Source organism: Arachis duranensis, chromosome 10 (assembly GCF_000817695.3).
Source record: "Arachis duranensis cultivar V14167 chromosome 10, aradu.V14167.gnm2.J7QH, whole genome shotgun sequence".
NCBI lineage: Eukaryota > Viridiplantae > Streptophyta > Magnoliopsida > Fabales > Fabaceae > Arachis > Arachis duranensis.
The window spans coordinates 11,148,569-11,160,388 of NC_029781.3; the positions used below are offsets into that span (position 1 = coordinate 11,148,569).

An 11,820-nucleotide genomic window follows, 5' to 3' on the forward strand; every position below is an offset into this window, starting at 1 on the left:
TCTATTTGTGCTACGAACTCTTGTAAAAAACCCTGCAGCCTTGGCGTAGTTTCTGTAAAATTTTCCAGCATCTTCAAGGGTGGTAAAAGTCATTCCAACCTTCGGAATAAATTAGTCATCAACAACAGAGAGAGGCTGCAGAATACACCATGTCAAAAACTATAAATACACCCATAGATATGATTCAAATACACCCAATCATGTCTAATATGATACACCCGAACCGTAACAACTCAACTAAAATGACAATAAAAGCCATAAACTATAAATACACAGGCTGCAGAATACACCATGTCAAAAACTAAAAACACACCCAATCATGTCTGATATAATACACCTGAACAACAATAACTCAATTAAAATAACAAAAAACTAGTAAAGTGTAAATACACCCACACTTCTAGAAAAAATACACCCAAAAAAGACCTGATCTACACCCGAGCTTCTGCTATAAATTCCAAATAATTAATCACAACTAATATATTGAATCGACAGATTCATGTTAACGTGTTAGTTTCACAGTCAATGTTCAGCAATTTTTCAACTACACAATGCTATACAAATTACTGCAAGAAAATTCATACTAATCCTATGTAAATCAAACCTCAGGAACTTCATTAGATTCAAATTCATAATCCACCTCGCCTGGATTCAGCTGACAATCCGAGGTTAAATGATCCATTATCTTCAAAACGAGTTCAAACTTTGATTTCAGAAAACAACAAATTAAAATAGAAAACGAAACTCGAGTTGCACAAAGAGAGGAAAGTAACGTAAACGAAGAACATACCAGTGAGAAAAGGAGAGGAAAAGAACGATGGAGAAGAAGGAGGGAAGACGCGCAAGAAGAAGAACAATCAAATATCAAAATAACGAAAACAAAGAAGGAAACAAATCTTTTAAATTTGGTAATTAGATATACGCAGGATCTTATATAGCGCGTGTATACAACGTATGTGGAACAGCGCGTTTTTTTGTTTTATTGCTTAATGAACTTGTAAAGCATACAAGCCCTAATGGCTTGTATGCAGAGCTTTTCTGATATTTTATATTTTTAATTATGTAAGCTTGATTAGTTTAGGTCTTACTAATATAAGTAAATATATAATGTGATAGGCATGTATTTAAAATTATATTATTTATTCTTTTTTAAATTAAGAAAATTAAAAGATTGATATTTTCATGTATTATATATAATATTTTAAATAAATTATATTTTTAAAATATTTTGATGAAAAATTATATTATATAATAGCTGTTTTACTAAAAATAGGAAAACTCGAATCTGCGACCTCTTTGACGAATATATAGAGATTATGTCATTTGAGTTATAACTCATTGGCACATTATATAATAATATCTTTAATAAAATTAGTTAATTAAATAAATTTTAAATATAATAATTTAATTATTTGTCAAATAATCTAAAATAAAATTTTATTTATCTTATCTTTTTATGTTAGTGTTTAAAATTTTATTTTAATATTATAAAAATTTCTTACATAATAAATAATCGTATTGAATAAAAAATACTCATATTTTTGTATTTATATGCTTTTTATTTAATTATTTAAAAATAAAAAATTTTATTGCCATTTAAAGTATTGTATATTAAAATATTTATTTATGTAAGATATTCTATATTTATTAGAATCCATCAATATAGCCTTTGATTTTTATCTAATAAAATTTAATAGTCTATCTCAATATATCGCATCCAATAAACACATAATTGTTCATTTTAGAGATACCTTGACAAAGCTACATATACAAATATCTAAGAAATTCTGTAATTTATAAGACATTAACATAGGAATCTTTTCCTGCTAGGAGTGAGGGCAAGTTGCAATTTTCATATAATTGGAGATGGACCAAACGCGCAAGCAACGAATTTTTAAAACTCAAAAATATGACGCAAACTTGCACAGCAATTCAGATTCCTAAAATCAACAAAATTACTGTCGCTTTTGATTCACACTTTTCAGTTTTCCCTCTCAACAACCAACTTCACAAACCCAACTACTTTTTCCTTCCACGCAACTGCATGTTTTTCCCCTTCCTTTCACACCAAAAACCCTCCCATTTTCAGTTACATTTTAGAAAAATTAACCCTGTAACTGCCCTTTCCCCCACTTTAACCTCCTCTTCTTCGTTATCATCGCAAAAAGATTGGATCTTTTTCTAATGGGGGGCCAAGAAAAGAAGATCGATCAAAGAACAAGGAAAGAGATTATTACGGCTTTCACAGTTTCTTCTCATCACAAGTATGCAGGGATTGACCTTATGCAGAACTGTGATCTTCCCCCACCTTCCAAGGTTTTTGTTGGACCGGATGAGACCATTGTGTTTCCGATGAATCGGGCCTGTGATGCTGTGGGTAAAGAAGGAGAGGAAGAACAACGGGATGGGAGACATTATGGTACTTATGGTGGTGAAAACGGTGGTGGCGATGATAGAGATAAAATTGAACTTCTGAAGGCCCTGCGAGCTTCGCAGACTCGTGCCAGGGAAGCGGAGAAGAAGGCTGCAGTTCTGAGGAAAGAAAGGGATGGTCTTTCAGTGGCTCTGGTGGAGGAGGCTATGCAGTTGTTCGCGTATCGGCAGCATGTGAGATTGCTTGAGCTTCAAGTTTTGCACTTGCGATCGCTGTGGCCGGAGAAGAAACATGTAAATTGTTGCGCTGACACAATAGGATCATCATCGATGGAAGATGGCTCTGCCTCTGATGGAGAAAGGTCAAATGTAAAATTTGTTCTGGCTTTGGCTCTTACTTTGGGGATTGGAGTGACCACTGTTCTTGCTTGCAAATACTTCTTGTAAACTCGCCAACTTCTATTGAAGTTGTTTCTATATAATGATTGCACATGCAACTAGTGAACAAATATTTTTGACTCACGAATCAATAATGTTCTAAACAACGGTTAAGCATTCCCTATTGAGTAAATGCTCTGACTTTTGTAAACGACCAATTACGTCCCTTAAATTGAAAAATGTGAATTCACGTTCATTCCTAAATAAATTGCCGTCTTAACAGTGTTGATGTGTGTTGTACATTTGGAAAAGGAAGGTTGGTAGATTATTCACTGTGACTAGGGATACCAGTCACGAAGCAACTCGTGGGAGGAACTAAAATCACTCTCTTCCTCAAGGAGGATCAGGTAATACAGAGACCTTAGCCCCATTTTGATTTCTATTTGTTCATAAGTTTGATGTTTTTTGTTGTCGTTGTTTTCTTCGGTATTGAATATGGTTTTACTCTTGGTATTCTATATGATATGAAGATGTTTAGGTTAATAGGTTGATACTCTGAATCCCTCCACCAACATCAATACACATGATGTTAAAGATGGCAGCAAATCCAAACCAGTTTCCACTGGAATGACTCCTTTCCCAACTACTTTACAGATGAATGAACTATTTGGGTCATAAAAAGGGATTGAATTGCATTTGGAAATTCAAATTTTATTGTCATTAGTGTTACATGTTGATTAGTGGAATGGACCATAGAGTTTCGTGTAAATTGATATTCATATTTATGGCTCGTTTGAATTCACTTCATGATCCATTACAATGAAAACTATAATAATCCGACAAATAACAGTTTTACATTTAAATGTCTGATTCAATTGCCACATGATTGCAGGTGGGTACTTCTGTTGGAACTACAGGAGTTGATCATGCGTTAGAGAGCATCCACAATATCAGGGAGGCATTTCCAGAGCTCTGGGAAGCCAACGAAAAGCATGAAATTGTCAAGTATAATGTTGCAATTGCGGCATCAGTGATAGCTCAGTTCAAAATACAAGTTTACTCTCTAGTGCCTTGTTTTGTGTAAGCGCTTATCTGATCAATGTAATTGTCAAGTTATTTGAATTTTTTATACAAATGAATATTTTGACCAGTAAAGACGAAGAACAGAAGAGAAGAGATGATGAAAATTGGGATGGGAGGTTAAGGTTTTATTATTCAAGATGGATTGATTTGGGCATTAGAAAACAAATCTGGACACCAATTTGAACCATGCTCAACCTTTGTCTACGTTAGCATACTGTTAGAATGCCAAGTTAGCAATTAACAGTACACATCAGCACTGTTAAAGTGGCAATTCACTCGGGGACAAACAAGAATTCACATTTTTTAATTTAAGAGACGAAATTAGTCATTACGAAAGTCAAAGATTTAATTGATGAACGTTTTGAATTTCGAAAACCAAATCGGACATTTACTCATTCCCTATCTGCGTTCATATACTTAAAACTGATGTGCCAAACAATAGTCTTAGGCTCGTAGCACTCTGCGTTAACATACTTAAAACTGTTCTCAGACGCCAAACAAAGAGTTACGCGCTCTGTTTGTGTTCATATAAACCTGTTGAGAGTATTGATATAATATCCAAGATATTTTCAAACATCTTACTAAATAGTAAATACTACATGAAAAATTAAGAAAACGTTTAGGAGTATCTACTAAGAAAATACATCTTTACTCAACTGTAATTCTAGATTGCTTAGGTAAAGCCATCTAACGGTCCAATTGAACTGTTTTAGAGCTAAATGACGTCATTATTACGTTATACAGAAGCCGAAGAACAAGGAAAGTGAGGCTTCTACCATTTAGCTCTGGTAACTGAATACTATTATTTACATTCAAAGAAGTTAAAGTAAGCTGTACACATTCCTACGCCAATTTACAATATGCACAAACTAGAATGAGGCATTCTCGGTATATAAATTACAACATTACTCAAATGATGGCCATGTGTATATTTCTCAAATGGTCATAGCAATTATCACTACTTCCAAAGAATTCCAAGCAAACCCAGCACACATGCTTCCCACACTTGCACTCAATATGGTTGCAACCATCTACCTTCTCAATTGTATACCCACAAGATGGGCACCGCTTAACATGTTCTTTACCGCTGCACCATGCCTTCAGCGATGAGTCGGGGTCGTCCTTGAATTCCCGATATTGATCGCATGATATGTACGGATGATACTCCAAGTGGCACCTTGTACAAGTTTCTGAATAACATGCCCCGCATACAAATGGCTCACCGGCTGTCCCAGGATCAGCAACTCGATAAACGGAGGGGCAGTCAGGTGACGGGCAAAATCTGTATGTTCCCCCACTGGATGCCACAAAAGATCCCAAAGAAGCCCTGAAAAGTTCCTCCAACTTGTCACCCAGTAAGAGAGCCTTCAAATCTGTGACCAGAATGGGATCTCCACAGCCCTCCCGAGCACAACATATCGGGAAAGTACCTTGGTTTCTTATAGCAGATTCGCATTGATCCACCAGGCATGAACGGCAGAATAAGTGACAACAACCTTCAAGCAGATATCCATCCTCAACCTCACACAAGCAAATTGGGCAACTAGGTCCGGTGCCCAATCCCTCAACAGCACGATGACTAGAACGCACGATCTCAAAAATGAACTCCTCTACTTTTTGTTTCAACTCCTTGTTGCCACGAAGATAGATTATCTGGCGGCGTATGTTTAGTACAAGATCTGCCCCAGGTACCTTCACTTTCAATCCACTAAGATCTGGTCCAAATTGCTTCACCACCTGCTTCATTAAGTCAGGAGGTAGATCCCGGCCCCTCAGATGGATTTCCAATTGCTTTGCCTCATGGAAAGAGAGTAGGGATTGAATCAGTTTCTGCTGAGCCAAGCAAACCTTGTCTGGGGGCCCAAACACACGTACACTCAGGTTGTACCTGTCAATAAGAATGTAAGTTCCTGTCTCCTGCTGCAATGAGCTTTTGAGATTAAAGCCCTCTCGAGAGAGCAAGAGTTGCACAACTGCAGGGGTGAGGCTGGCATGGTCGATTCTTTTCCCTCTTGATAATTCTTCGAAAGGTCTCCGAACTTCTGCTACTGTCTGTGTGGCATTTGCTGTAATTTTCAATCTCTGGGAGCCATTGGAAGTCTTTTCCAGTCTACATTCAACACCTTAATCCAACAAAACTGATAACTGTCAGCACTCAAACTGTAGTGTAAAACAAATAAATAAATACATACACCAATATTAAAGGAACTCAGCAACATAGTAATGATAGTGGATTTAACTTGCAAACATAGATAAAACAATGAAATGTTAATAAAGAACAAATGATCAAATTCATAGACATGCACATATCGGACCAATGATCAAAATGCACTACTGATTTCTACTTCATTTTTGTCGTCATCCTTTTCTGAGGCAGAACCCTGGAAATCTAAGTAGGTAAGTATATTCAAATCTACGGATGAGAACATTTTAGGAAACTAAATTGGATATAGTGCACAAGTCCCGGCTTATGCAAGGTCCTAGGAAGAAGCAAACCAAGGGTATAATGTAGGCATCCTAGACACAAGAACCAATAGCTGATTCCAGGACTTGAACATGTGACTTTATGGGAGCAACTAAACCATTGTTCCAAAGCTCCATTCCTTTTGGTTAAAATAATAAAAATAAAAATAAAAGTCTATCAGCACAATGGAACAATGGAATTGAGGGAAAAAAATCAGAGCATAGAACATATCAAGTTGCAGCGTGTACTTTACGAGTAAAATGCTTAGAATGTCAAAAAGAGGCATAGAAAGATGGGTTACAAACATCCAAGGAAGAAAAGATACAAAATAATGAAATACCCTTTAAATTACTGAAGCTTTTAAGTATTTTCTCCAATTCTTCCCTAATTACACGGTACACTGGCAGAGGAACTATCAAGGAGCTATGGAAGACGCGCTGACATTTTATCTTCTGCCATGAAAGACATCCTGGCAACACCTTTCCCTCAATTTGCTCTAAAGCTTTTGCTGCCTCTAAATGTAGTCTTCCATCAAACGTGATTAAAGCTCTCATGGATACATCCCTGGGCTCAGGTTGGAAGACTTGAACCCGACAAGAGTTAATATGGGGATCTTTCTTGGGCATGAAGGGGGAAATTTCTTTAAGAAGCGCCTCTTCACAGGCACTGACTGGTGGATTCCCAACAGCATCTCCTCTAATCAAGAAAAAGTCTGAAATCCTTATACTTGTAGCATTTCTTACTACATCTAAAATTTCAGCATCTGAGAGCTCCTTGTCAAACCCACTTATCACCACACTATCCACATCCTTTCTACCAGGTTCACACCGTACATACCTTCCTCCTATAGAAAGGCTATAGAAATCTCTCAACATGATGTCAACATCCTTTATGTCACATTTAACTATCGCAACCCCCTTGCTAAGCCTACGAGGCCAAAAGATTTTTGCTTTGACGGCAGGAAACAAAAATGATTTATCTCCAGAAGCTGTTTGTGAGTGAGAAATTTTCAAAGGAGAGCCACAAAACTCTTCACCATCTAGCTCAGCAGCTCTTAAAGCAGCATCCGGGGAAAGAAATGTAATCCTGCCCCACTTTTCCCTGTCATCAACATCCCTCCCAGTGCATGTGTACTTGTGGACAGAACAGACACTTGCTGAGGTATTCTTCTCCAAAAACATCAGGAGCTGTTTGTCTTCAATTGCATCTGTGTTTGGGTGACAAACGTCAACACTCAGGGAACGCTTCCCAAGTTCTAAATGCTTAATTTCTGCACCAGAGCCAAACAAAGCTATAGGTGAGAAACCAGACCCATGATACAAACATTTTTCAATACACTCGGTACGTAACCACTTTTTCTCACATTCTAAAACCTCATTTACATATTGAACGGCTGTTTCCATATCATGTGATGTGGCATATAACTGAATGTCATTGTGGTCAACATTAACTTCAATGGAAATTCGTTCATCCTCACAAACTTTCCGTATGCGTGACACAAGACTAATCAAATTACCGTTGCCTTTTCCACAAAATTTCTTGAGAAGAGTACAACAAAAACCAGACAATGTCCTGGTTTCCAATTTCCGCTTTTCCATATTGCACACATCGAACAAGGGAGGAGGGTCAAGGCTGTGCAATGATTCAAAATCAAAAGCACTTACACAGACCAAATATTGATTAGAATGTGAAAGAAGCTCACTAAAAACCACCCAACTAGGTTTCTGAGCAAATACAAGCAATGAACAAGATGGATGAAGCTGAACATGTTGTCCAGTTTGTGCCACTTCATAACCAAGTTGCTTGCATCCAGAGTACATGGCTACATTCTCAGGAAGGGAGGACAGTATAACCCTTTTCAGATACATATCACATTCAGAGGGCATTTGGGGTGTCCAACGCCAGTAACTGGGAACAACAAGGTTAAGTTCACGCTCAAGACAGGATTCTAGCTCTATAATTGTGTCTTGGCATCTCCTCATAGATTTGGCATTGATACTATTTTCCCAACACCACTGGTTCCTCCTCTCCCGAGGCAAACCCTCCCATTCCTTGTACACAGAAAGAAGGGTAAAGAGGTCGCCATCACAATGGCAAAATTGCATTTTAAGACAATCAGATCTTTGCTTATCCTTTTCACTACCAACTCTGCAGAATATGCTGCTAGCATTAGCCATCAAGGCAGCAAGGACAATGCCTTCTCTACCCAGTGTATGATGAAGACAGCCAAGAATCAGTTTACCAAGCCTAGGTTCGATCCCCATTCTTACCAGGTACCTACCTTCATTTGTTAATTCAATAACATTATTCTTCATTTGAATGACTCCTAAGAGGATTAGATTCCGGATAGCCATCTCAATGGAGCTTTGACTTGGAGCATCAACAAAATCAAACTCCTGCACATTCTTCACCCCTAAAGCAAGGATCCTCAAAACTGCAACACCAAGATGCACTCTTCTAATTTCAGGTTCTTGATTTTGTTCCATGCACTGATAATCAGCTTCAGAGTACAATCTATAGCACCGACCAGGTTCAGTCCTCCCAGCACGGCCGGCCCGTTGATTAGCAGAGCTTTGGCTAATCCAACAAACCTTAAGAACATTCATCCCACTACCAGGATCATATCGACTATCTTTAATCAAACCAGAATCTATCACATACTTAACCCCAGGAATTGTGAGAGATGTCTCAGCAAGATTGGTTGCAAATATCACTTTCCTTTTTCCAGGATAGTTCTGGAAAACATGAAATTGCTCACCGGGCAAAAGTTTCCCATGTAAGGGCAAAGCAACTGCAGACAGAGCTTCAAAGTTGTCACACGCCCATTCCACTTCTATCTGTGAGGTCAAAAATGCAAGAATAGTGCCCTCTTCCTCTGTTTTGTGAATCTCGATTGCCATTCTGACAACATCAGAAACATAAGGGGCAATGCCAGACTCAGAATGTCCTGCATAGTCAGAAGGAACATATTTCACATCCACGGGAAAGCTTCTTCCGAGCACATGAACAATTCGACAACTATAGAAGTATTCAGACAGCTGCTTTGCATCAGCTGTGGCAGACATAATGATAAGCCGCATTTCAACCCTTCTACAGAGTAAATTCTTGATCAATGCCAACAACAGATCAGTGTTTAAGCTCCTTTCATGAGCCTCATCAACTATGATGCATGAGACACCAGACAAATTCTTATCAGCCATGTAATGCTGCAATAAACAGTGGTCTGTCATGAATGTTATTTTAGAATCAAACTCATTCAAGGATGAAAATGTCGAATAACTATTGATCGCATTGCCTTCATAACATCCATTGCTTTCTTCCTGTACTCTTTGAGCTAATGATCTGGCAGCGATTTTTCGGGGTTGGGTGCATATAATCGACTCAGCAGCTCCTACACCTGAATCCGCAAGAAACTGTACCAGCTGAGTACTCTTTCCAGAACCAGTCTCTCCAACCAATACCGTTATCTGTTTAAACACAACACTAGTAAGAGCAACCCCAAATCACAAGAGATATATAAGCCTCAAAAATAAAAAATTATGTATAGAACTTTTAATAAAAAACTGAAATTTGCAAAAATTTCGCTTTTAAATAGCAAGTTCACTTTAGACTGTAATTTCCTCAAACGAAAAATTCTAAACAGGAAACAGGAGACTACACTAGCCAATGCTCCAAAAATCGCTCCTTTCTTTCCTTTATTTTCCGCACAAAAACGGCTTCCGTAACTGCAGTTGCCATTTTAAAATCACAAAAAAAAAATACACACATTATGATTTATCTATTTTTTCCCTAGTCCTCCTCAAACATAAGTGCAAACTAAAATTTTAAAAATTCACTTCTTTTTTACGATTATGCTATGTAAAAAAAACTCTTAGCTACCAAATCAACATAGAATAAATGTTATAATATAAAATACACATTGAAAATGAGTTTAATATAAATTTCTTTTGATTCTGAAATTTCTAGAGTAAGATACCTGCTGATGATGAATGTCGTGAAGAATATCCCTCCGGTAAGCGTAAATTGGCAAACCCTCCTCAAGTCTACGACGCTCCCTCATAATAATACTGTGAACCCTCTTCCAATTCAACCTTCCATCAAACCTAAACACAGCATCATAATCATAATCATGATAATAATAATTACCAGTAACCCCTTCATTCCTTTCCTCATCAACACCACCCTTCTCTTCTAGAAGCTTCAGTAGGCACTCCATGGCGCACCGAAATTCCCTCACCCTCCGTTCCACCAGATTTTTCTCTTCCTCAAACCTTTTCTTATTCTCATTCATCTGAAAAAATTCCCCAACTTGATAATGTTTGTTCTTCTTCTGTGGCTCCATACCCGCGATCTCCTTCGTTAATCGCTCACTCTCCCCTTCCCAACGCTTCAATTCCTTCGCTTCTTGCATGAGACTCTTCACGTGACGCGCGAAGACAGCACGTAGCCGAGAATAGAGTTCGTCCTCGTCGGAAGGGACCATCACATTGGACTTCAGCTCCGGAGTTAGGTCGTGCATGCCGTCGAGTCGCGTTTCCCAGAGATACGCAACGGCGTTGAGCGTGTCCACCCACTGAAGGAAATTGAGGATCGCCGCATCGACGGTGGACGAGGAACGGCGGTGGTAGTTATGGTCGGAGGAATAGGGCAAAATTGAGAAAGATTGTGGTTTGGAAGGGCACTGGGAGATGATCGAGTTTATGAGGTCGCGGCGGAGATGGCGGCGGCCGCGGCGGAGGTGGAGAACAAAATTGGGAGCCTGGAAGGCGATGGGATTTGGAGGTCCCGGCGGACGGTAGTGGTTAGGGTGAAAATCGATTGGCTTCGAGAAGTGGCGGCGAAATGGCGGTGGCTGACGATGGTTGTAGTCAGGGTGATGCATGGTGGCGTTGGGATGGTAGAATGTTTTCTTCTTTGAGAGGAAGATGATGAAAGAAAGAAAAATAAAAACCCTAAAACCTGAGCGAAGAAGAAGAAGACCGTGTTTAGAGAAAGGGAAATTGGGGGGGAGTCAAATGCTTAGTGGTTATGGGAGTTTTTGTGTTTTGTGTGTGTATGTGCACAGTGCATTATGTTGTTCAGTTGTTGGTCTTCACTCTTCCGTCGTGTCAGCACTCGCAATATATAGTAATTAGTATATTGCTTCTCTCACAAGTCTGAATGAACATGCCTTTTGACCTTAGTAGTCTTTCAAATTTAGGGTTTTTGTCCATTTACTTTTTTCGGATTTTAACTGCATTATAATAGTCTGAGATAGAGTATATGAGAATTTAGGGATGGCAAAAACCCTGCGAGGTGGGTATCCACGGATATTTTGCTGCCGAGAGTAGTTATGGGAACAATTTTGTATCTCCAAAAATAAAGATGGAGTTTGTATAACATACGGGATAAAGACGGAAATAGAGGTTTTTACTAACTGTTTAATCTCTATATATAAAAAGTCTAAAATACTCTCTATTATATATATATTATATATTATATAGGGTAATTTATGTTTTTAAATTATTTCAACTTCAAATTTA

At 38.3% G+C, this 11,820-nt stretch overlaps 2 protein-coding genes across 2 annotated transcripts; one reads left to right on the forward strand and one right to left on the reverse strand.

Moving 5' to 3' along the window:
- The first annotated feature begins 1,941 nt into the window (after positions 1–1,941).
- LOC107469067 (uncharacterized) lies at positions 1,942–4,054 on the forward strand. The gene is made up of 2 exons (XM_016088454.3): positions 1,942–3,158; positions 3,644–4,054. Exon 1 carries the CDS (start codon positions 2,185–2,187, stop codon positions 2,818–2,820), a length of 636 nt encoding a protein of 211 aa, XP_015943940.1. The 5' UTR covers positions 1,942–2,184; the 3' UTR covers positions 2,821–3,158; positions 3,644–4,054.
- Positions 4,055–4,623: 569 nt separating this feature from the next.
- LOC107469111 (ATP-dependent RNA helicase DEAH11, chloroplastic) lies at positions 4,624–11,412 on the reverse strand. The gene is made up of 3 exons (XM_016088493.3): positions 10,275–11,412; positions 6,639–9,765; positions 4,624–5,957 (listed from the first exon to the last, which is right to left on the reverse strand). Exons 1-3 carry the CDS (start codon positions 11,178–11,180, stop codon positions 4,744–4,746), a joined length of 5,247 nt encoding a protein of 1,748 aa, XP_015943979.1. The 5' UTR covers positions 11,181–11,412; the 3' UTR covers positions 4,624–4,743.
- Between the last annotated feature and the right edge of the window lie 408 nt (positions 11,413–11,820).

Coding starts and splice junctions, on each gene's coding strand:
- LOC107469067 (XM_016088454.3), top strand. CDS start 2,185: ATGGGGGGCCAAGAAAAGAAGATCGATCAAAGAACAAGGAAAGAGATT.
- LOC107469111 (XM_016088493.3), bottom strand. CDS start 11,180: ATGCATCACCCTGACTACAACCATCGTCAGCCACCGCCATTTCGCCGC. Junction 9,766..10,274: donor ACGACATTCATCATCAGCAG/GTATCTTACTCT, acceptor GTGTTTAAACAG/ATAACGGTATTGGTTGGAGA. Junction 5,958..6,638: donor AAGCTTCAGTAATTTAAAGG/GTATTTCATTAT, acceptor TGTTGGATTAAG/GTGTTGAATGTAGACTGGAA.